Consider the following 26,145-nt stretch of genomic DNA (forward strand, 5'->3'; position numbering starts at 1 on the left):
AAAGTGGGGGTAATATTATGCCTATCCCATGAGAGAACTAAGTCAGACAATGTCAGTGGCTGACACATAGTAAGCGTGTGATAAGAAACTATCTGGGGGAGGCTCATGGGGTCACACTGTCCCTAGAGGCGAAACATAAAAAGATTACTCCTGATCATAGGGAGAGGCAGGGACCCTCCCTGTACTCCCATCCCATCTCCCCCTGACCCTGAGCCCATCTCCTCTCTCTCTACCTTGAAGGCCTTCACAATCAGCAGCCACTGACATCTTAGAACAGATGGCAGAATGTGACCAAGGCAGAGCCGGCTCAGAGCAGTAGGGAATAAAGAGGGAAGGTTAAAAATATAGCTTATGTATTTTGTAAGCTGCTCTGACTAGCAATATATAGACTCATTTTATATGTTAACATTGGTTAACAAATTTATTTTCTTAAAATAGAGCCTATGCCCAGAAGCCTCCAATTCCACCTCTTCTACTGTATTTGCCTCCCAGAGACCCCTTGATTTGGAAGACTTGGGAGGACCAAAGAAAACCTGTATGTATTAAGTCATTACTCTTTTTATTTTCCCATGCACATTCAAAGGCTCTATAATTGCCAGTTGCAGCTTCTTATCTGTCTGAGAAAACCAGGGTCACCGCCCTGAACGGATATAGTTCCAGGCAAAAGCAAGAAACTTGGTATTGACTTAACCCTGTGCAGCCTAAGCATGGGAAAGCAACTGTGCTGCTGGGACAATGTAAATGGGGCAAGGATGCCATTCCTTGGTTAAAATCTAAACATGGGAGGGGGCAGGGGAGCTGGCAGACCCCACTGGAGAAGTGAACTGCCCCACCCTTTGCTGTTGCAGATTCGGACACAATGAGGAAGCACCTGGGTGGATGCTGGTTGGCCATTGTCTGCATCCTGCTCTTCAGCCAGCTCACTGCAGTCAAGGCAAGAGGCATAAAGCACAGAATCAAATGGAACCGGAAGGCCCTGCCTAGTAGCTCCCCAGTCACAGAGGCCCAAAGGATGGAGGTGCAGATGCGCCCTGGAGCCTTCATCAAGCAAGGCCGGAAGCTGGATATCGACTTTGGACCTGAGGGCAACAGGTACTACGAGGCCAACTATTGGCAGTTCCCCGACGGGATCCACTACAATGGCTGCTCTGAGGCCAACGTGACCAAGGAGAAGTTTGTCACCAGCTGCATCAACACCACGCAGGCTGTGAACCAGGAGGAGCTGTTCCAAGAGAAACAGGGCAAGCTTCACCAGCGGATCCTGTGGAGGCTGATCAGGGAGCTCTGCTCCTCCAAGCACTGCGATTTTTGGTTGGAAAAGGGAGCAGGACTTCGGGTCACCATGGACCAGCCTGTGATGCTCTGCCTGCTGGTCTTCATTTGGTTCATTGTGAAATAAGCCTGTGAGCAGGCAGGCAGCCACATAGATGAGCAGGCGAGCACACCAGAGTTATCCCAGTTCTCTTCCACCAGTGTCCAACCCACACGTGTTCTGAGGGTACCAAAGAGCAGTGATTCTTCAGCGCTTCAAATAGCACACCTAGTTGTCTACTCAGGTATCTGCTTGAATTTGATTGTTTGTGTATCCATCCCTGCAGGCTCTACTGGAGGGTATGTGCTCATCCCTGCATCCTCAGCTCCTGGCGGGGTGCCTGGCACACTGTATTACATAATAAGTGTTTGGTGAACAGATAAGACAACACACCAGGGACTGTGCCAGGCATTTCACCATACCTCCTAACAACTTGAAGAGGTAGGTATTATTCCCATTGAACTGAGACTCCGAGAGGTGAGCTAGCTAGAAAGTGGCAGAACTGGAACTCAACCCTGGCTTGTCTAACCCCAGATTGTCTGCTCGGTCCAATCCCAGAGCTGTCCTGTGATCTCTGATGGCTCTCAAGGCCAAGTCCAAACACGTATCTCTGTTGGAACTGTGGAAATCCCATTTTTAGAAATATGAAAAGACCTGAGCTGATGGGCACGTATTTTGACCCCTTGGTTACAGGGAGGCTTTATTTCATTCTAATTAAACTAAAATACAATAAAGGTATTAAATGAAAATAGAAATAGAACTAGACACAGGCCTGGACATTATCTGGTGAGGAAATGTTGCCACGCGGATTCGCAGAGCAGATTAGATCCACAGCAGGATGTGTCTCTGGGACAAGATTTTGTTCACAAGAAGGATAAGCGTTTGCTGTTCCCACCTCTCAAACAGTCCACGAGTTTAAGAAAATAACTTTAAATGACATGCTTGCTTTCTAACGTCCCCCTCACTCCTTGTGCATGCCTGTAGGCACACGCACAGGAGCATCTTTTACACATGCTTCCTTTACCCGGGACTCCACGTGTCTCCAGCAGTATTTTTACCACCACTTTGGGGACAGGCCATCATTCTTGTGGACCACCTATCACTACAAAGAAATAGTTCCTCCTGGCCAGAAAGGAACAGTGTCTTTAGGGAGGTCTAATGAACAATCCCCCCATGCCCTGCTACAGTCAGTGATACTGTCATGGCCGTGCACGGAGCCAGGCGGGGCCCTTGAACGGACTGGGGGACCACTTTGTACAGCCCATTATTGTCTAACCACGATGCTGGGCACCCGAAACTAATACAAAATAATGTTGAATGTGAACTGTCATTGAAGAATAAAATAACCATAATTCATCTATACCATAAGCAAGAATAGATACACTACTTATTTGTTTATTAGTAGTTAAAATATATATTACAAAAAATTATTTGTTAATTGGAGCTAAAAATAAATATTACACAATATAAGTACATTTAAATAAAAGTAATGAACCTAATACTCTAAGATGCCCCGCGGGCGCTCTTGGGTAACCCCAGAGATTCACGGGGGTTGTTGAATCGTATTTGGAGATAACAGCTGCTGACGATTATCAATTCTCCCATAAAGAGAGTCTGTGAGAGAAAAATAAAGTGTGTTGTCAGACGCTTTATCTGAAATATTTTAAAACATCAATGTTGATAATGGTACCTCTTGTTCTGAGCCTCCACTGTTATCAGTGTTCTTCTCAAGGATACATTTGGAAGGTTTTAACATAGAAGAGGGTGGAGGACGTGGGGGCGGGGCAGCCCAGGGGAGCAGCCTGCCCCTGGGTCCACGGGAGACGCCCACCCTGCACTGAAACAGCACGGAGGACACCCTCCTCTGTGGTCTCCACTGTGATGCTGCTGCCAGCCCCCTCTCCCCGCCCACTTCCAGGGGCCTGTTGAATTCTTTCACAGAAAAATGTTCAAGTACAGATCATATGGGAGTTATTTCTTACATATCAATTTTTAATTTTTATTTTCTAAGTAACAACAATAGCAACGCAGACAGAAAGAACAAATACTTACAAACTGATGTTGACATTTCAGCTCCCGGCTCTTCTGAGTTTAATTACAAGGGCACACACAGCCACATAAGCAAAATGACTTCACTTCTGCTGTGAAAACAGTCCACAGTGCAGTACGTTTTCTGAAATGGCTTGTCATTTCTCATTTCTTTAATAGTTCCAGAAACCAGATTCAGGCGGGGCGTGAAGTGAATTTGTACGTGGTGACTCAGATGCGGATTTTATTTATGGAGCGTTTAATTGAGCCTGTATGCGCTTGAACATCCTTGCGCATGGTTACGAATCGTGAGGCCAGGTCAAGGCTGCGTGAGTCTGGTTTTGCACGTTGGCAACGCCAGGCCGAGTGCCTGCTCTGTGTAAGGTGTTGTGAGGAGCTTCTGAACTATTCATGAAAGAGTCATTTTAAATGTAAATAATTTCACCAACCACCACTTTCTTGTTCTTCCTGAGTGTTGATTTTTTTTTAAAGTTTATTGTGACATTAAAATTACAACAGAAATCCAAACAAAACATTGCCCCCGATCCTAGCATCTGATTAAGTCAGTGTTTTTAGTTTCTCTATAACCTTCCAGCCTTTATCCATCTGCATATATAAATGTACATATTTGCAATAATTATATAAGTGAGCATTTACATTCCAAAGTTTTTTTTGTCAACCTTATCGTATGCTTTCTTCATTTTTCCTATGATTTCTGTGTTCTTGCCTCACCCTCTACCTTCCTCAACCACACCCCTCCTTCCTTCCTTCTCTGCACTTTCATTGTGCTCAAATATAAGAGTTTTTTGTTTGATTACTTCTTTTAAAAATACTATAATCATACATGTCACATTTATTTTTCTGCAATTTGCCTCTGTAACTTAACACTGCATCCAGAATCTCTCTCCAGTTCAACAGCTGCCTTTTTACATTGTTGCATAATATTCCACAGTACTAATGGACCCTGTCAATTGAATCATTTTCTAGTTGGACCTTCAGGTTGTGCCAGTTTTCCACCACTGCAAACAATAAACATCCTTGTTCATGCAACCTTGTAATCTTACTTTTATTTCTGTGGAATAGATTTTCGCGTGCAGAATTTCTGGAACAAAACTGAGTCTAATTTAAGTTTTTCTCAACATGACTAGATTATGTTCACAGGGCAGAGCAGTTCCCGGTGCCACCTGCAGTGTATGGCATTAGCCTGGAAGAGCTGCTAAGTCATTTCAGTAAGAAAAGCAGCCTTTTCTGCAAGCGCTGCTTGAGCATCTTCTCCCCCTTGCAGGTGACACACTGAACTCTTCCCAAGTAATTTCTGACCACAGGACCATTTGAAAATCCTAAAACTGTGAGCAATTCCCATTTTAAATCTGGTCCTTGGCCCAAAACATCTGGATGAGAAGCCTGGGAAGCAGGCAGTGTGTGTGCAGCCTCCCTGATCAGAGGGGGGTGTGGTTGCACAACTCCACAATCCCCAATGGCCAGGGGAGGCATAAAGTTGAGTTTTTCAATGAATCTTTAGTAAAATTACACATGCAAGTATTTGCCAGTCATGAAGACCGAAAGGAGTGTGGATCAAGCGCACTTGGTTAAAGTAGCCCGTGCTCCCCTGAACCAGCATCTCCTGGAGCCCCTGGAGCCCCACCTTGCTTAGGATGTGCCTGGGAACACTTAGACATCCCACCCCCTGCTGCTGGTGAGGTGTGTCCCAGGTAGTGGTCACTCGTTTATCTTGAACCGCCCACACTACCTCAAGCTTTCTGAAAATAAGTGACTGAACTGGGACAGTGGCCCATTAGGTCAGGGATCCCCGATCCTTCTTCGGATCTGCAGTTTGGACACATCTTGCATCTCCACCCAACGCTTTCTCTTCATGTGTTGCATATGGCTGGACAGAGACACCCTAAGATGTCCACGTGCTGCTGCGCAGCACATTGCAGAGTCTGCTGGGGTAGCAACTGAAAGGCTGACAGCAGGATCCATGTGCCCTCGTGTGGGCAGGGCTAACACACTGGCAGACCACACATGCTGGGCGAGTGACCGAGAGGACACACGGGTATGGCATCATGACAAGTGTCAGTTTCCCCAACTGAAAGCTCAGACACAGCTCTGTTGAAGAGCTGGCCTCTGGCAAGCCTAGCTCACACCAGCAAGGTGTGAGCTCTCTCTACCCCAAGACCATGCCATTGGACACAGCACAGGGCTCGTTTTTCTCTTATCCCTGCTGCTGGCAGATCACCTGGTCTCAGCTGGGTACCATGTTCCCTGGAGGAAAAGAAAGGAGTTAAACTCCTACATCGATGGGAAAGACACGCACCTGCAAAATGGGAATAAATCAGACATTCCTTGAAAAATGAGAATAAGGCACTGTGTCTCTCAGGCATCTCTAAGCCCATCCCGTGGAGCCATGGCCCTCATGTCGGGGCAGGGGGAGGGGCATGCATCCTCCTAGCTCTGTATCATCAGAATACCCACCCAAAGCGAGGCACGTGGGGATGGCATTCCTGGTCCCAGCTGTTGCACCAAAGCTTTGGAAATCCTGGGGCCGGCAATCATGTTTTCTGCTTATGGGTTATATAAACAGTCCCGCTCCCTGCCTGGTCCCCTGACTTTCCTCTCGGTTTCTATTTACCCCATTTTTTTTCAGGCCAAAAAAAACCCCCCATGGCCCCTCCTTCTCTCATCTAGGCATTTCCAGTTCACGTGAGACCTCCGCCCAGCCTGGCTGAGGGGTGCACTGGGCTGCTTCACTGGGAAGGAAGCACTTGCTGCAGCTCTGAAGGAGGCCCCTGCCTTCTTGGGGCATCTTCTTTGGACACTGACTAAACCGATGAGGCTGGGGCCGCTGGGGTTTAGGAGCAGCCGCTCATCCAGCTGTGAACCAGCCTGACTCTCCCTCTGCCTTACAGAAAGCCTAACTGAGCCTGAACTCCTGCAGACTTCAGTTCCAATCCTCAGCAGACACCCATGAGAAAGGAGCATCAGGTCCGCCAAAAGACACAAGGATGTTCACACCGCTCTGTTCAAACTGGAAAAAATTCGGGCGGTGGGAGGATGGACCCTGAGCAGTGGCTTCCAGGCTGGGCTGAGAGCACACTGTGAGGGACCTTAGAGAGGTCCACAGACACAAGGGAGAAAAAGCAAGAGCTGGCTTGCCTTGAGCTCTGCCCTCTCATTTAGGAAATGAGGAACCAGGGAGCCATAGAAGCTGAGCAAGTCAAGTTCATGGACATCTCTCCCTTTTTCAGTGCACTGTCCCTCTCCTTACACTGCCATGATGCAGGAGAACCTCACCTCCACCCCCTTCTAAGGCATTTCCTACAGGCAACGGTCCATGAGAATGAATGGGAACAGCTTCAGTCAGCAAAAATGGCAGGTGAGGATGAAGACGGTGGTCCGGAGGTAGCAGACCCACAGGCTCTCCTGAGCACGACAGCTCCATTGTTCTCTGCAAGGTTCAGAGGTGTCCAGGACTCCGTGGGGACCAGCTGAAGGAAGCTTTGGCTCCGGTTTTTGTCATCTCTTCCTGCTGGTGGGAAGAATGGGAGCGGGCAGGAAGGGAAACCGGGTGAACAAAGAACCAGAAGGAAAGGTTGCCTGGGGAGCAGTTACAGCTGGCCTAGGAGCTCATAGTAGGGGGGGGAGCCACCAGCGTGAGAACAGCCGCTGCCTGTGACGTGCCTAAATGCCCAAGAGAGCCCCGTGTTGCCACCACCAAACCAGGCTTCCACCCAGAATTTGACTTTCAGCTCTCAGAAGGGATTTAAAGCAGAGTTTTAAAAATTTGACCTTTTCAATATGTATTTAAACAAAACTCATGTTAAAAAGCAAGCAACAAATGCAAAAGCCCTGACTGGCGTGGCTCAGTTGGTTGGGCATCATCCTGCCAAGCGAGGACTCGCCGGTTAGATTCCCAATAGGGCACGTACCTGGGTGGTGGGTTTAGTCCCTGGTCAGGGTGCATGTACAAGAGGCCAATGTCTCTCTTCTTCCCTTTCTCCCTCCATTTCCCTTTTACTAAAATAATAAAATCTTTAAAAAAAACAAATACAAAAAAAGTGAACTCTTGTATGTTAACATTATTAGCCAAGAAAGAGGCTTCTCAAGTGAATTAGCCCCGATCCAGGATGGGAGCAAAGATGAGTCTGCAGGTTGGGGCTGGGGGCGGGGCTATGGAACCCTGAAAGGTTTAGAACACGAGACAACTCGTGAGGTACTCAGGGGCCTTGAGGATCCAGTATCCAAGCCACAGTGCCAGAGTGTAGAGGGGCCATTGCTCAGATCTGAATGAGGGACTTCTGAAAGCCTTAAAATGGTGACTCTGACCCCATTTTCCTGGGGTTCTTCCCGGGGATATGGCCAACACAGAGATTGAGCTGAGTTCCAGATCCCTCTGCTCCTCTTACCAGCTCTGTGTGAGCCCTTGAGCAAGTCACTGATCCTTGTGGTGTCTCTGTTTCCTCATCTGTAAAGTACAGATAATGGCCTACCTCATGGGGTTGGTGTGAGAAGGCCAAGTGCTTAGGGAAGTGCCTAAGACATAGGAAGTACTCGACAAATATTAGTGACTACAGGCCGCTATTGCTTCTGCATTCTCATCCAAATGCCACATACATATCCTTCATCTACCTTCCTTTCTCTCCTCTGAGCTCCCAGGAATAGTTTTGCGGGGAGGGGAATTGGTAGTTGATGGTCGTTTTCAACATACCCCAAATCAGAAGTCTTGGTCCTATAATACCTGTTCTAAAAATGCATTATTAATCCACTCACTTTTCAGCATTGCCACTGCCACCGCCTGGTCCTGGTGGCCATCGTCTCATCTGGGTGTCTACAACAGGTTCCTATCTGGTATTCCTGCCTCTGTTCACACAGGAACAAGGATGGTCTATTAAAAACATAAAACATTGCCTCTCCTCCCCCTGCCCCACAGCTCCTTTTAAAAGCTTCTTGTTGCACCAGGAATAAAATTCAAACTCCTTGCCCTGGCCTCAAAAGCTCTGTACCACTCTCTAACTTCATCTTGGCCCCTCCTTCCCTGACTAACTCTGTTTCAACCACTCAAGTCTTCTGTCAGCTCTGAAACGCAAGTTCTCTCCAGCGTCAGGGCTTGCTTTGTTCTTACCCCTCTCCATCATGTGGGAATTTCATTCTCAACCTTCAGTGTCAGCCTACATGTCAGCTTCTCACCAAACTTTCCCAAATGACTCTGTGTAAAGTAGGTCCTTTCTGCTGCATCTATCCCAGGTTCTTGTTTCTCTTCTAAGCACTTGTATCAGCCAGCTATTGCTGTGTAACAAAGCGCCTCAAAACTCCATGGCTTAAAAACCACACTCCTGTATTATCACTCACATCTACAGGTTGGCTGGGGTTCAGCTGCTCTAAATTGGGCTCAGCTAGATGGCTAAGCTCCTCATGGGAGGGCTGAGGGTCGGTTAGGGGCAGCTCTGATCCACATGTCTATTGTCCTCCTGCTGGGACCAGATTGGGCATATTTTCTCACGTCAATGGCAGAGGAGCAAGAGGGCCAGCAGAAATGTGTGACATCTCTTAAGGTTTAGGCTCAAAACCAACAGACAGACTGTCACTTCTACCCACATACCATTAGCCAAAGCAAGTCTTGTGATCAAGCCCAAAGTCAAGGAGTGGAGGGGTGCCCTCAACACATAATAAGTCCAGGCAGGCACATGGATGCATGGAGGGATGAAGAACCAGGGCAGTCATTCCACTGACTTGTGATTCATATTTTAATTTCTCCCTCTCCACTAGAAAGTAACCTCTGGGCAATCAAGGAACTTGTCTGTCTTATTATCTTTACTGATCCCCAGCACCTAGAACAGTGTCTGGCAGTGACAGATGTACTACCAGTCCCTCATTATGCATTTGAATGAACTTCTGAACCAAAAATCCATGTTGGAGCCCAAGCAATGGTCCTATAAAACCATCGTGGCGGTTAGATTTTCAGAAATGGCTTTTTCTAGAGATTGACTCGGACACAGACAAACTTGCTTAATGATGGAGTCTTCTATTAATCAGGTGCAACTTCACACCTGCATGTTAGTGATTGCTTTGGACATGGTCTGAGAATGACAACAGCTACCTTGGGGTCCAGAATGGCAGAAAAAGCCCAGGACATGGCTCTGTTGGGGACGATGACAATGCAGGGCATTCTCTCTACCCTGGACATGGCAGGATGTATGAAGTTCAGTGCAGGGCCTGGCCCTAAACTTCCCTGGTCTCAAACCTGCTTATCCTTTCAAAAGGGGAGCAAGGGGAAAGCAGAAGGTAGCCAGAGGTGAGTTATAAAGGCTGATGGTCTTCCCTTGGAGCCTCCAAGGAGAAGGGGATGGCCAAGACAGGTTTACTGTCATGGAAAGCATCCAGGAGCACGTGAAAACCAGCAGCCTTTGCAGAGAAGAGGCCCTGCCTCGCTGTCGGACACACCCTATATCTTTGGACAAGGGTGCTGACCTTTCTGTGCTTTAGTGTCCCCACATGAAATGTAACATGGTGGCCCTTGCCAGCCCAAAGGACAGCTGAGCAGACCCAGAGAGATGCCCAGGGTGAAGCCCATACCTCTATTGGGGTCACTGGTCCCCCTCCAGGTTCAGAACTAATGGTACTCAAGCTTTTCAGATTGGACACCCACTCAGGGAGCATTCTTAATATGTGCTGATATTTATTTATATATTATATACGTGTACTTTAAAATATCAGTAGTTTTTGTGGCCTATCTTCTCTACCTCTTGCACTTGCATTATTTTTTACCTACATTTTTGCAGCAATTGTTAAGCTTCCTAGGATTTTTGTGGGGGTTTTAGTCTAAGTGAAACTAGAAAAGAACAGTTGCTGACACTCACATAGGCCCCACCAAGGCACTTTTCTAAACATTCTAGAGGCATCTAATCCCTGCAGCAGCCCCACGAGATGAGTCCTAATATTTTCCCCATTAACGTGTTGACGAAATGGAGGTGGGCGGAGAGTAATCCAGGGCTCACAACAGTGGGACAAGGATGGGAACCTGAGCAGTCCAGCTCGGAAGTCATCAGAGCACACAGGGCTGTGCATGAGCGTCCTGTACCAACCACTGAGCCCAGGGAAGCTTTCACCAGCAGCCTCTCCCAGGTAAGAGGCTCTCATGCGTCCCCAGGGCATCCCTTCCCTTTACCTTATGCAACGTGATACACAAGCCACCAAGGTCAAAATGTCACTATTGTTAAGGTTTTAAAAATTCCATTATTTCCATTAAAATAGGGGTTGTAGTCTTTTCCCACCCCGCTGTGCAGGCCTGCCACTGCTCAGGAGAGGTGGGAGAATGGAAGTAGCAGAGCATGTACACCACCAGAGGGCGCCCTAAACCACGGACTCAGAGGAGCAGGGGCCCAACTTGCTCAGATTCAGGAGGAACCTGAACGTCTGGAACAAGGTCCTCTGCAGAGCTCGCCTTTGACATTCTCATTAACCATCAGTTTGAAGACGGTCCTTTCTTGACCCTCAGTTCTTCTCAGGACTGGGCCTGTGATGTGGAGCAGGACAGTGGCCCTCGGTTAATACGGGAGTGGGACAGTGAGTGTAAAATGCTCAGAGTCACAGAGCTAGAAGGTACCAACAGGGGGCGACACCTCATCTTCAGCCTCCACACCTACCACCTCCTGGAGATAAGTTTGTAAAGACCTTCTTCATAGTCTCAGGGGGAAGTACTTGTGAGGACATTCTACGTAAACAGAAGTCGAGTTTCAAAGGTATCCTCCATGCACACAAACTCCAGCTCACACACTCATGCTTCACCCAAACGTTGCAAGGTTCCCATGAATGACATTGACTTCTGGACTGAGTCTGACCTCCCGACTGTGATTTCCCAAGACTGCGTTCTCAGATGGGCAGGTGTGGGTGGAGAAGCGGTGAAGCAGAGCACCAGCTAGGAGAAAGATTTCTGCCAACTTTATTCCCGCAGAGGCAGAGGTAGTAAGAGTGTTACTCACCTCAGGGGTACCTGCATCTTGAATTCCCTTCCACTAAGGAGAGGGAATGCCTCACCCGCAGAACCCCTGGGGCGAGTTTGTAGCGTTGAAGTCAGGGTCACATGCTCACACGAATGGGAAGACCGTTCATTTACTCAGTCAGCGCAGCCGAGAGGGGTGTCTTGAACATGAGGGAGACAGCAGTGAAGAAGCCAGACAAGATCTCGGTGTCATGGGGGCTTCCATTGTAGAAGAGGAGACGGAAAGCAAACGAACAAATGAACAAGACAGTGTTGGGCAGAGCTGAGTGAATTGGATGAAACGAGGCGATGTGATATCGAGGCACTCAGGAGTGGCTGAGTCTTGATGGGGGAATTGCTCCACAGACGTACCCATTTGTCAAAACTCTCCAAGGTGAATACTTAAGATAGGTGCATTTCACTGTATGTAGATTTTATCTCAATAATAAACTTTTTTTAAGTAATGAAGAGTGACTGCAGAAGGACATTACTAGGGTGATCAGGATGGTCTCTTTGCAGAAGGTACATTTGAGCTGAGACTTGAAAAATAAGAATGAGGCAGCAGTGGCAAAATGGCTGGTGTCTCTTCCTGCAGCACCTTGGCAGAAAGAGAAACTGTGTTCGAAAGGCCCACGTTGAGAATGTGGTGCCGAGGGCATGGGGAGGCAGATGTGGACAAAAGGAGCAGAAAGGTGGGTATGTGAGATGAGGTTGAGGAGGTAGCCAGGGGCTGATGATGGCATTGAAGACTGTACAGAAGTTCATTCTAAGGGCAGTTGGAAGCCATTGCGGAACCAGGTGGAGGAAGGATAAAGCTCCCCAACTTGATGGACCCCAAGGACACTTCCAGGCAGAGACTAAGGAAAAGGGAAAAGGAAGCAGCTAGCTGAGGCCTGGTGGTAGGAGTGGCCTACACAGGTGGACAGCTGGAATCCAGGTTATCCAGGGAGGGCATTGTGGCCACAGGTAGAAAAAACAGCAGAAGTCAGGAAGAGCCAGGTTCACTTGGAGGGCCCCAAGGCCTGGGGTGTTCAGCAAGTGGGCACCAGTGTATGGCCCAAAAATGAACCCCAAGAACACAACCAAAATGTGAGTCAGAAGAAAAGAGACAAGGCCAAATGCCATCCCCAGGGGCGGCACTGCCCAACCACTGGCCTGAGCTCTGTAGTGCCCTCGCCTATGAGCCCACAGGCCATCCCGTGGACACAGCTCAAGGAAGTCCAGTGTTCCAGGGAACAGATGAATTGGTCTACATGGAGCATAAATTAAGCCCGGAGTCTACAGGGCAAAGTGTTTCTGTAATGTGGGCAGGTGTCCGAAAATTCAGCAGTGTGTTCCCAAAATGCCTTCACCCATTATTTCTGCCTGGAGGGTACCTTTGGGTCCACAGCTGTGCGCACTGAGAAGAATGAAGGAAAGCAACTCAAAGCTGCCCCCAAACACCCAATGGCCTGGCCTCCTTAGAGAAGGAAAAGCCAAGTGAAATATCTGACATGGGGCCATCTGCTGTCATCTGAGAACAGAGACTCACCCAAGGCTGTCTACAATCACTTGGGCAGGGAGCAGGAACATAGAGGGGAAATTTCAGCGGGCTCAGCCTTCCGAATTGCCAAGTGGCTCCTCCCCTGGAACACCCTGTCCTCCAGACACACCCTCTTTCTTGTCCCTCTGTGTCTGAGATCTTAATTGTTTCCACTGTGAAATGAATGACAGGGGAAAGAACCGAAGCTTCCACAGTTTACTCACTGCTATGGGAATTACCTATAAGCACAGGGTAGACTGAAGATTGTTTAGAAGGAGGGAATACTCACTGAGAGGTGAGGGTGCTAAGAGCTGAGGGGTCTGGGGTCAGCCCTGCCTTGGCTAAGAAAGGAAAAAGAAGTATGGTATGTACACAGCTTAGCTTTATAAAGCATTTGTAATGTAAGGTAAAGGCCGGACATGGATCCCACCAAAACTTATGATTGGTACAAGAAGGTGGGGAAGGAGATGGAGATAAGCAAGACCCCAGATTAGCAAATCAGAAAGGGCGACAGCAGTGTGTTACTTCCAGATAAAGTGGAAGACAACAAAGAATCGGCCGAATGCCTTCAGTGTTGTGGGAGGAATGAGAGTGAGGCCCAGAAGGAGCAGGAGAGACAGGTTTTTGACTGTTTAAATTATGTGCATGTGTATCACTGAAGAAAGGGAAACTGTATTTTGAAAAACGTTAGTCTGTCACAGGAAAAGGCAGCATCGCCACTGCCCATCCTAGTCAAAAGGTAACCTTTAACAATTATACACGGTTCCGGCCTCTTTCCATACGTTTACATGTGGAGTATTTGTGTGTGTATGTGACACATAAATAATAACATCCTGTCTGTATCTTTTACCATCTAGTCGTTTCCACTCAACGTTATTTCTTGACACCAACTTTCAGTGAGTGGAACTGATGCTGTGCTAGGCCTATGGACTTTACTAGACTCTCTCTATGGATTCTGAGTAAAGAAATTATGGCATGCTGTGAGACAAATCTTTATTACCAGCACTTTAAGCTCCTTTGTCTAGTTCATGGAAATCAAATTATTATCTTTCAATATGTCCGAGAAATTATTATAGATCTTGAATTGGCAGGGGATGCATTTTGGGAACATTTTCCTTGGAGGGATACAGCAGTTAACATCAGGACACTCAGCAGGATTCACTCACCACATCCTGTCTGGATTCTTGTGCCTGGCTTGTCCATTATGTGGCATTCCGGGCATTTGACTTTCCTTCAACACGCTGAATGTCACACTGGCCTAAAAAGCAACTTCATGACTCTAAGGGCAGCTTATATTTGGTTTCATAAAGCCTAAAACTGCATGACTTTCATCTTAATTCAGGATGAATTTCAGTGATTACACTGTAGGGGTGGGGGGAGCATGGTGCCCAGCCCTCAGATGACTTTTGGGCCCCGGGTTAACGTGCAATAAACTTCTATAGAATATTACTTGACCTTATTTTGTAACTAGCTCCTCAGATGACAGGTGTGCATGTGGAGCCACAGGCAAGGAACGTGGTGGTGCGGGTTACGGTGTTCCACACCAGGGGGTTGGCGTCGCTGCCACGGTCAGGCTATCTTAATACCCTTTGTTGTCGTTCAAGGGTTAAGGTCAGGATTATTAGGGTTTTTGACTCCGAGGATCAAAGCCCAGCTCAGGCCCAGCTAAGCCTCAGGGTAATCTCCGTCACTGTTCTCATGCCATTCGGATTGTTAGGGTGAAGGTATCCCATCATTAAAGGGATGGGTATCAGGTTAGGGTTCTGGTCAGGGTGTACGTGGGGCTGCTCCAATCTCCCTTCCAGAGGTTAGAGTTCAGGGTGATTAGTTCATGGCAATTAGACTTTCAGGTCGTCAGTGTCAGTGGAACCAGGGTCAGTCACCCATTGTTGTTGGGGACTCAGGGTCTTCCAGGTCAGTATACACAGCCCCCCTGGTTCAGGGTTAAAGGCATATAAGCAGAGCCCCGCCCTTTGGAGCATAAATGCTGAGTCATTGGGGCGTGGGGTAATCAGGGTCTGGGCAGACCACCAACACGGTACCTGCTCCATGTTGGGATTGCTGGGTCATCGACGTTAAGTTCCCTGGACTTGTCAGCATTTGTGTCATTGAGACTGGGAGATTCAGGTTCATTAGATCTGGGCTCCATTGTCGCATTTAAGGTCAACTTGGGTTTAGAATAATTTTGGATCTAACTGAATTGTTTAGGGAGTCTGGGATCTTAAACGTATTTAGGATCTCTTGGGTCTTTTAGATTCTTTTGAACTGTTGCGGTTTAGAGGCACTTAAAAATTAAGTAAATTTGAATTTTTAAAGCACTTTAGGGAGATGTAAGATTTATACTCTTTTGCAGTGTGTTGTGATCCTTAAGGGCAGTTAGACTTGTTTGAGTCAGTTTAGGGTCATGTGGTATCATTTGGGGCTTGGGGTTTTAAACACCATTTCAGAAACTTGAGGATATCTAGGATTGCTTAGGATTCCGAGTTTAACTTTGTTTAGACTCTTTGAGAACATTATAGAATATAGGGTAGTGTTAGTTCTCTTAGGATCTTTTTGGGTCGCTCGGGTTTATGCAGCTTCTAGTCTTCCTGTTCAAAGTGTGGTGTGTGCATCGGCAACATCGGCGTCCCATGGGAGTTGGATAGTAAGGCAGCGTCTCAAGTCAGATCTGCTGAATCTGAGTTCACATTTTAATAAGACAGCCTCTTCCCCGGGACCCCTCTGTTTGAGGAGGATTTGTGGTCATTCGGGGTCGTGTTCAGTCTTTAGGGCTTCGGAGTCGTCAGCCACGTCAGCCACTGGGTCATTGCAATGACTGGGTTCTTCAGAGTCCTTAGAATTAGGCTAATTTTTTTTCATTCAGGATATTCGCATTTGGAATTAAAATAGCTTAGGATTCAAAAACAAAGTCTTTAAGAGACTTATAAGATTTAGGTTCTCTTGGGGTTGCTTAGAGCTTTTCAAGGATGATTAATACCATTTGGCATCACTTAGAGTCACTGAAGATCATTTAGGGCTTAAAGTCATTTTGAGTTAATTTATGCCGCTTTGGGATCTTTAAGATTGTTTGAAGTCAGGCCATTGCAGGTATTTTGGGATTACAAAGGGTTTAGAAGTATTTGGAGTGATTTATGGCCTATTGGAGAGGTTGCGATGATCTGAGGTTATTTCATTGGGGATTACAGGATAAAGATTTTAAGACTCTTGGGTTGTCAGCTTTGGGGTTCTTGGCATTTTGAGGTCTTTGTGTTTAGGATATATCTGGATATTCATTTGTCCATTCCACAAATGTTATCAAGGTGCCTGGGAAAGGTCAGGTCTTACTCTAGGTTTTGGGGTCTCCCTCACGGAGTTTGGGTTCTAGTGGAGGAGAGAGATACATCAACAAATGTATTCGGAAGTGCTCTGAAGAGACTGAAGCAGAGGGTAACCGGCAGCAGGGCAGCTGACCGAGGTGGGCGCTCAGGAAAAGCCTCACTAGGGAAGAAGAGTTGTGCTGAGACCCACATCAAAAAGGAGCCAAGCATGTGACGCGCCGGGGGGAGAATGCTCCAGAAAGGGAGAATGGTGACTGCAAAGTCTGGCGTGTTTGCAGGACAGCAGGCTCAGTGTGAAGCACAGAGACCTTCGAGGAGGCTGAGGGCAGTGGGGTCCCAGGAACAGGTGGGGAGAGACCATTCAGGTCTAAGTAGGCTGGATAAGGACTTAGCACTTTGGGGTCATTGAATATCATGTGGGCGTTTTAGGTTTAGAGTAGGTTTATTCAAGATTTAGGGTCCCTGGGCGTATTAGGAGCCATTAAAGATCATTTAGGATCTTTTATGACCACTTCGGATCTTTTATTACTGTATAGGGTTTTAAAAATTCACTCAGGATCATTTAGCCTAATTATCGTTGTTAAGGATTTAGGTTTTAACCTTTTTAGGTTATACAGTTGTTTAGAATTGTTTAAGGCTATTTAGCATTGTTGTCATTTACAACTTTTTAATTATATCTTGACTTTCTCAGGGTTATTTATGATCTTTTTCAATTGGTATGGTCTTTTAGGCGTATAGCCCTTTGAACATACAGGCTGCCAAGCTCTGGAAAACCCTCACAGCCTTTAACAAGAACCTGCGGGAACCAGACTCAAAGCAGGGCTCCAGCCCAGAGCCCCGACCCAGGCAGTCCAGCCTCTCTCCTTGTGTCATCCCCATTCGCCCCTAGAGGGTCTGTTTTCCCTTGGCTCTGTATAGGGCTCCGTGTCTTAAGCTGTGGTGGTGTTTATGTTTTGTTTCTGTTTTTAAGTTGTCTCTGGTTGAGCCCCCGTGTTGAATATACTACACAAATACATTTGGGCTTTTCTTTTTTAAAGGTGCACAAGGAAGGATAGGGGAGCAGTGAGTGTCCTGTGTGCCCAGGTAGGGTGCAGCCTTGGTTAGCCACGCAGGCACTGCATCAGTAAGAAAGAGAGCTGGACTATTTGACGGCATATTCTAGCCAACCTCAGGTTTCCAGAATTTACAAGAGGTTTGTTTTTTTCTCTCTCCTTCTGAAAGCTTTTGTTTGTCCAATGCCTGGAAAGCACCGAGAATACAGTTAGAAAAGGGGTTTGGTGTCCGGGGTGACTGAGCCCAGACACAAGGAATTCCCCAGTTTCTCACAGTGAGAGGCATCAGGACGGCTGGTCTTCTCAAGGGCCCTGGCACTATGGATGTGGTCCTCCCATTCTGGTGCGTGTGTGTGTGTGTGTGTGTACATGACATGCACACACACCTGGTTTTGGCACAGGAGGACTGCATTTCAATTGCCTGTTGGGCCTCCTATTACACCAGGGATATCGATGCTTTTTACTTGGAGAAAACAGACCCCACAAAGCAGTGAGATAAGGGCCTAGCTGGCTTTAATCTTGGGGGTTTTTGTGTTTTTGCATAGATGTGTGCTTTTGGACCTCAAATTTTGGGGTGTACTAAATAGGAAATTTGAATCCAAAAGCCAATGTAGAAACATAAAAAGGAAGAAAGCCAGGTAGAAACATAGATAAAATGTCAGCCCCCCCACCCCGAGGAACCTCTTCACAGGCTTTTACAGAGTTCTATAGTCATACTGAGCATTTTACTCACTTTAGTAATAATACTTTTAAGTTTTTAAATGAACTTTTTATTATACTCTTAATGGCTGAATAATATTTATGACTATGTTTTGTATTTTACCTATAGCTTCATCACAAAAAGAAGGAAGAAAGAAGAAAAAGTCCTACTTGGCTTTTTTGGTTTTAGTAACGGAGGCACACCTACTAGGCTTTCACTGGGGTTACTTGGGGAGAGCTGTTGTCTTTGCAGTCCATAAATGAGGCGCACCTTTCCATTTCTAAATTTATTTTCAAATGTAACTGTATTGCTGATATACAGAAATGAAACTAATAGTATATAGTCACATTGTTTTAGCAACCTTGAACAATTTGTTTAGTATTTCTAATAATTCCTCTCTAGATTTTGATGACCATTTTAAATTCAACTTTTACTTGTTGGTTTCCTTTAATGAGTCGTGGATGTTATAATCTGCTTCTTTTGCTTAGTTAGCACAAAGGCTTTTGGACAAACTACTTAAATTGATTTTTGTGACAACTCGTTTTATGGCCAAAAGTTGGTTGAGGAACCTGAACAATTTAAGTGAACAACACATTACATTTCTGTAAATGTGTCCCTCACCTTCAGAATCTTTCCTTGGGATCGTTTTAAATTCCAGGCTTCCCATAACCGCATGCATTCAATGTTTGCTGTGTGTGGGAGTTCTCATCAGAAGTTTGTTCCTGAAATTATACCCCAGACATCTCTGAGACATAACAGCTTTCCATTGGCAAAACACACCCACGCTGTCCTGTTCCTTCTGTCCCAGAGCTGGCACCAGCTGCCCTCCTGGGAACCCAGGTTTCTCTCAGTGGAGGATGTTGTAAAAGACCCAAACCTCGGTGCTATCGGTCCTTAGATGGCTCCGCGGGCGTGGACAGGCTGACAGTCACAGTCCCCAGTGAATGTTAATGAACGCTAATGTGCCCAGTTTTATAACTCCACTAAGAAAAATGGATTTCTAATGCAAGAACATTTCAATCAGCATTATCAAAACATTTAGCATATAAAATATATTTGCCTTTCATCAAAACGTGTTTAGAGATCCTAGTTTAAACTTAACTTTTTAAACGTTATATAAAGGTTTATACTTTGTAAAACTTGAGCTTTTTCCAACTTATGGATTCATCTTAAAAACCTCAGGTATGAACATTGCGATTTCCTGCTTTTGGCCAGTGTGCAGGGGCCCAGGTTCATCCCCTGCCCGGGGCCAGTTTGAGAGCAGGAGGAGGTGCTGTTGGTAACTGCACTGGCATAACAGACAGCACTGGAGTTGTCCCGGCAGGACTCGGACTTACAGCCCTTACCAATGGGCCCGCAGTTTTAAAACTTCTAAAGTTAAATTACTTAAAAGTACATACTTATATAAAGTTCACTTACATATTTATATAACATATACTTAAATCATAAATAAGAATTTTTATATTGCATGGGTTTAAAATAAAAAGAGCAGTGTCAATTTTACCCAAGTTTGACTTTCAATAGGTTTGCTTGCAACTAAGCATCTCAGCCAAATCTATTCAAATGCATTCAAAGCTTCACAGTAAAGTCTTGGGCTCACAGCAAACTCAACTCAGGAAAAACTTCACTACCTAAAATAGGCAACACAAAATTATTTCATGAAATCTGTCTCGGTAAAGCAAGCCAAGAACTGCTGCCTCCTTTGGCAGAAGGCTATTAGCATTTGTTGGATGGATTTAGGCACCCTAACTTCTATATGACTTACTGCTTGAGTTGGGGTCTCAGTGGGGCCCCCAAATGGACCATTTATCATGTTGTCTATGTCACCTGCACACATGTACATCTACATCTATGTGCTGTACAGTACAGAAACCTCACCACCCTGGAAGTGTCAACTGTCTGCCCATCCCTTTCATCCAGCTTCATCAACTCAGCAACTAAAAAAACAACCACTTAGAGCGAAAACTCTAAATATAGGAAATCAAAACGACACTTAAGGGAGTAGTGAATTATCCAAACTTTTCTCTTAAAAAAAAAAAAAAAGAAAACATATAAGCATCATTTGAGAGCATTGTTGAACTTCTTGTCTTGGTCGTTACCTTTTCCAGAGATCAAATCATACTGGTCGTCGTTTATTGTCCGTGGCCAGCTTCCCGGGCAGACAGCTGTCAGTCACATGTGCAGGTGTTTTGGATTAGCCACCCGACTCCTCTGGGTTAGTCAGAGTTTTCCAGAAAAACAGAACCAACACAATGTATATACAGAGAGATTAATTTAAGGAATTGGCTCAGACCACAGGGTAGGCTGGCAGGCTGCAGACCCAGGGAAGAGCTGACACTGCAGCTCAAGTCCAAAGGCAGACTGTAGGTAAAATTCCCTCTCCATCAGGAGAATCAGTCTTTTTTCTCTAAGGCCTTTAATATTGTGGAGGCGAATCTGCTTTACCCAAAGTCTACTGATTTAAATATTAATCTTGCCCTGGCTTGCGTGGCTCAGTGGATTGAGTGCCGGCCTGCAAACCCAAGGTTCACTGGCTCGATTCCCTGTCAGGGCACATACCTGGGTTGCAGGCCAGGTCCCCAAAAGGGGGCGCCTGAGAGGCAACCACACATTAATGTTTCTCTCTCTCTTTTTCTCCCTCCCTACCCCCCTCTAAAAATAAAATCTTTGAAAAAAATGTTAATCTCATCTTTAAAAATACCTAGACTAGTCACAAAAACCTAAACTCATCACAAAAACATCTAGACTAGTGTTTTACCAAATACCTGCGTACCATAGCCTGGCCAAATTGACAGGTAAAATTAACCCTAGGGTGGAACTTGGACCCTAGTCTGAGGTCTTACACTCGGTGACTCCTAGGGGATTGCCTCCAACAGAGGCAAGCCCAGGTCCCCACACCCCCTTGGCTATTTTATAGGTGAGAAAACCAAGTCTTGGATAAAGGCTCAGTGAGTTCATCCCAACAAGTGAGGACAAAAATCCAGCCTCACTAAAAGGTAGTTCCCAGCTCTTTCCATTGGGACCTGAACTCAAAACTTACACAGGGGCATTCTTATTTCACTTATTTGGAATATTACAGCCAAGTGTGAGCCCATTCAAACCATAAACTCTAGGCCAAGGAAATCAACTCTTCTCCTGGGTGGACTTTCACATTCCTATTCCCCACCTTCCCATTCCGCAGAGCTCCCCACCCAGTGGACATGCACAAACCCATCCACAGAAGACTTCTCTTTGAAAGTGCTTTATTTAACAAGATCTAAGTCAGGTGCATCAAAACATATCAAAATGTTACAGAAATTCATGGCTCCCTATGAAGCCTTGTCAAATTATGTTAAGATAGCTAAACACATACATTTGTAAGTTCAGAACCAAACATTAAACCAGGTCATGTACCACTGCTAAAAGTCAAGTTATGATTAAAAAAAGAACACTTCACAAAACTAAAACAAGTGGGAAAACCCTTAGGAAACACTAGCAAAAACAGGCCAGAAGCCATCAGCCTGCAAAATAGGCCTGCGATCTGCCTGGAAGACCCAAAAGTAGATGGAGGCTTTTGCTTCAGAGTGTCCATGCCTTGTGCTCGGTTAAAACACAGGGGGCGCTGTAACCTCCCGTGACAGGGTAAACACTTTCAATTACATCCGAAAGAAGAGGTGACACATTTCTTTTTATTTCTACCTTGCCAGGTGATCATTTTCCTATCTCATCTGATTCAAGCAAGACTTTGTGTAAAATTAAGTAGATTCTCAAAAATTCATGCTGCTGCCTCTGGGGGGCTCAAGGACATCTCCTCTGCCTCCTGTCCCAGTCCCCACATCATGGTTTGGTCACTATGAGACTCTGAAATTCCCTTACTCAGACAGAAACTTCTGTCTTGGAGATACAGATATGGCACCATGTTCTCTGTGCCCCACAGCTGTGAAATAACAACTTCTTTTTTTAAAGAGATCTTTTCTTAAAAGAGCTTCTTGCCCTTCTGTGGCCCATTCCACCTTCCTGACACTCTGAAATAACCCCCACAGAAAAGAATTCCTGCCAAGACGTTTTTGAGTCGGAGAAGTTATTTTGTCATTACATGCTGAAGTCTTATCTACACTGATGATGAAATATCTTTTACCTGGAGATTTCCAGAAGAGAGTATAGGTTGCTCCCCACTGCCCCCCACTGTAGGGAGAAGGGTGAAAATACTTCTCCTTGAAGTCTCAGACCAAAATTTCAACCTCAGGTCTCAGCATTTTTCACACCTCAATCTCAACTCCTAAAGTCTGTCCAGCCTGGAGACCAGTGTGCACAGTCCAGCTCACTCGGCACGCCCATCCTTTGTGCTTTCGGTCCCTCCCCCAGATAACCTCGCCCCCCTCCCCCATTCAACTCATCTCCCTCCCACTAATGTGATCACAGAGAACGTGATCTTGTGCTTAATTCCACCACCACCTGGAGGGATGGACACTCTTCCCGGCCAGATGGACTCAGGTTTTTCTTCATTTGATCACCTTGTAACATAAGCCCCTGGCAAAAGAAAGCAGTTGTGGCTATAACCGCTTTACACAAGTTAGGGAAAAAATCCTATAAATTGGCCTTTGTTCTTCACATGATTTCAGGTTCATTGCACGCAATTACATAAACCCACACAAATCAGTTGACAAGTTCAAAGCTGCAGGCCCATCTGACACCAATGAGAAAATCCTGCTCCACACCGTGGAGACGTGTCTGTTTCAGCTGCTGCTGTTTCAGAGAACTCCAATAATCCCGACTGGGTTCTTAGGATGTGAGAAGTGATCTCCAAACAGGGTGGGCCAGTTTGGAAATGCGCAGCCTGCATTAAACGGAATGCGCATTGTATAAAATATGGTTTCCCCTCATTTCCATCTCAACCCCTCATCTTTAAAGAGCCAAGGCTGCCCTAGCACTTTCTTAGAAAGTCGCCTGGCAAACCTGCCCTTACATTTCCACGTTTAACACTATCATGGTGCTAGTGCAAATTAAATGGAGCTTTTACAAACCAGAAAAGTCTGTCCAATAAAAGTTAGCGGTTAGTATTTTCTTAGTGGAAATTCTTCTCCCTGGCCCTTCAAGGAGAATTATTGGGGTCAAGGCTTTGAGTGTCCAACATAAAAATAACTGGAAGAGAAGTTTCCCAAGTCATTTTCTCAAATGCAAAACTCAGGAAGTATGTTTGCACTTACACCCTGCTCTTTCCCACCGGTAAGAAAGGAAGCCTCCCCTCCACCCTTTTCCCCCAAGTCTGTGCATTTTGCAAAGCCCACCGAGGTGTCTGATTGAGACTCAGGCCCTCCGGATTTCCAGTCCACACCCCGCTGGGCTGTTGGTGCTGTCCCCACAGAAGAGGGAGGCTTGCTAAGAGACCCCTGGAAAAATGCCAGGTGGCAGTATGCCATGTTTTTGAAAGTCAGCAACGAGACCAATCCTGTGAGCCATCTAAAGAGGCCATGATGGCCGGAGCGGTGGGACGGGAGTTGGAGGGAGACTGGGGCAGGAACGGGTCTACTGCAAAGATCTACCTTCCTTGCAAGTACCAATCAATGGTTCTCCTTTCCTCAACTGGCCAGCTCTTAAACCATTCTTGGAGAGGTGGAGAAGAGATGAGGGGCGTCCCTTCCCCAACAAGGCCCACAGATGCCTGCTGTCAAGAGCTCCTGACCTTGCTTGTTGATCTCCACAGCCAGGTGCCCCACTCCAAGCACCTGCCTGCCCCTCTTCAAACAGTATCAGTCACACTGGCATCCAGCTGCCGATGGGGGCCACAGGAGTCAGACTGTCCCTCCCTGCCTTTTCCCCTGACTGGGGTCTGCTCTAAAGATTGCCGAGATGGCTGCTCAGAGAAGCTGAAAGAGAAGTTCCCTCTTGCCTCTGCACCTTCACAGGGCAACCCAAAGTGCTTCCCTGTACCCCACACTCGGCCAAGTCCTCATTCTTGGGGTCCATCTCCACAAGGGCGACTTGCAAGAATCCAGCCTTAGGAAGAATAAAGCCTTGGCTTCAAACACGCAGAAGTGCAGCTTCAAGTGCAGGGAGACCCCTTGCTGATGCGAAAATGGGCTGGGCTCACAGGCACTTGTTATGTCTGCAGGGAGTCGCTACACTTCCATAAGGAGGCACACTTTCCAGCCACACCCCAGAACAAGCCCAGTCAGTGCCAAGTGCAAACCAATGAGGCCTGTTTCATGAGATCCTTTCTTCAACTCAAGGAGGCACCAGAGAGTTGGGGCTGGAAGCTCAGCGTGCTGAGGAAAACATTAGGTGCCCCGCCTGGCTCCTAGAGGTGGCCACGGAGGCCAGGACAAAGGCAGAATCCATTCTTTAGAGGCACACACAGAGATGACCACATACATCTTTGTTATTCAAAATCAAAGTTTCCAGTGTAAAAACGTGGGCTTATTGCATCTACCCCACTGATGGTTTATCTTTCTCTTTCCATGAGACCTGCCCCAAGTGCGTGGGGCTGCCGTCTTGTTCATTTCCAAGGATCTCATGGTCACACATCCTTCTGGGCATACAGAGAGAATCTCTACTAACATCAGTACCCCAAATGGGAGTTCACTGAGCCCTCTCCCCCTTCCAAACATGGGCAGGTATGTGTGGTTGCTCCCAGGCACTTGAGAGAAATTTTCCTTCAGCCTAAAACCCCTCAGACGGGTGCCTCCCCTGATTTTCCTGCCCATAAGTAGCCCATCCGCCAGCCTCACGGCACTTGTGCTGGTTGCTTAGAATTTAGTTGCATGTGAATATATCAGGTAGGCACGTGGATGCGTATATGTACACACACGTGTGTGGACACGTGTGTGTGCATGCACACATACACAGTTTGGGTCCTCCGAATAACAAAAATCAGAAGTCCTTGTGAATGTAAGGAGAAGAGCAGGGATCCAAGGACGGGGAGCTTTCTGCTGGCTTCTCCATCCAAGAGCTGAAGAGGCTTTTAAATGTTTCTGTGGAAGGAAGGCACTTGGCTTCCTGTGGGGTTTATGTCAACGGCAGCCCCTGTGGTGTCTGGATCCCTTCCTTCTTGTGGCTCAGATTGTTTCTGGGGCCTCGGCTATCTCCTCCAGCCTCTGCCGAATCATTAGCCGGAGCACGGTGTACCTGGGGACAGAAACAGCTGCGGTGGAGAGCAGAAGGCAACACACACCCCCTCTCGGCCCTGCTTCCCAGGTCACAGTGTGGGTGACTGCTCCGTCCCTTTGCTTCTGCCACTGGCCCTCTATAGCCACTTGGCTGCTGTGTTCGTTTCCACAACAGGATAAGAAGGACTGATGAGGCTAAGTCCCAACTGCATTATTTTACTATAATTAGAAAGTCTGGCTAAGAAGGATGAAAGGGTGAAATAACGACGGAAACAATAATAGGGGTCCCATTAACTGCGTGCTTACTACGCCCAAGGCACTATGTACAGTCCTTCAGTAAAGACAGGGTCCGACACAGAGAACACCCATTTTTATAACAAAATCTTCCATTACAAAATCATAAGCATATAATTCTGTAACAGAACGATATCACAATCAAGCACGCTGTATGACATTTTAGGTGAACTGTTCAAATAGCTGTCCATCTCGTGCGAGGCATTCACGCACCCTCCCCACCACGCTCAAGTAAGCCTGACTCCTGCCGGACCCTGTACAACCCTCACCTAGGCCGGACCATGTGAAATTACCATTATTTGACCATTATGGGAGTGCTTGCAGAAATGACAGCTTCATGTGGTTCGATCTAATCATCAGTGCCTGCATTTTGCAGAAGACGCCAGAGCAACTACCAGGCAGGGAGGCCCATGGCTCATTGGTGAGTGCAGTATCCCCATCCCTTCCCTGAACTACGGCCATGTAAGACCCCTATGCACGGCTAAAGGGGACATTCCTTATGTGCAGGTCTTTGCATTGTACAGCAAAAGCGGTTTTTAAAGTTTGGCGCATGGGAAGTGTTCAATAAATGTCAACTGCTATCACACTAGTTATTATCATTGATACAGCAAATGTGCATTGGCTTTATTCTGTAGTGGCAAAAATGAATCAACTGTTCTACTTTATGGCTGTGTATAGCAAAAATTAAAATCATAAAATCCTCTCTAGAGAGAAGTTTTACTGGACTTGTCAACCCAAATGCCGTTTCCACCAGAGAAATGTAAAAAGGGAAGAAGGGTACGAGGAAGGGACTTCAGAGGTGGCTGCTCAGACCACCTGCCACTGCCGAGGGAGCCTTCCCGACGCCCCCAGAACAT

General features: G+C 46.6%; 2 protein-coding genes across 15 annotated transcripts in view; one reads left to right on the forward strand and one right to left on the reverse strand.

Annotated features, from left to right (window-relative positions):
* The first annotated feature begins 442 nt into the window (after nt 1-442).
* On the forward strand, nt 443-1,580 carry PRND (prion like protein doppel). The gene is made up of 2 exons (XM_024559740.3): nt 443-535; nt 849-1,580. Exon 2 carries the CDS (start codon nt 860-862, stop codon nt 1,397-1,399), a length of 540 nt encoding a protein of 179 aa, XP_024415508.2. The 5' UTR covers nt 443-535; nt 849-859; the 3' UTR covers nt 1,400-1,580.
* Nucleotides 1,581-21,134: 19,554 nt separating this feature from the next.
* RASSF2 (Ras association domain family member 2) overlaps nt 21,135-26,145 on the reverse strand; it is a 37,314-nt gene continuing 32,303 nt past the window's right edge. For all 14 annotated transcript variants that reach the window (XM_071221782.1, XM_053926672.2, XM_024559678.4 and 11 more), the window contains one exon: nt 21,135-25,013. In XM_071221782.1, coding sequence (XP_071077883.1) covers nt 24,944-25,013 — 70 coding nt within the window. In that variant the 3' untranslated portion in view covers nt 21,135-24,943. The remainder of the gene's footprint in view (nt 25,014-26,145) is intronic.

The sequence above is a fragment of the Desmodus rotundus genome, chromosome 6 (assembly GCF_022682495.2).
Source record: "Desmodus rotundus isolate HL8 chromosome 6, HLdesRot8A.1, whole genome shotgun sequence".
Classification (NCBI taxonomy): domain Eukaryota; kingdom Metazoa; phylum Chordata; class Mammalia; order Chiroptera; family Phyllostomidae; genus Desmodus; species Desmodus rotundus.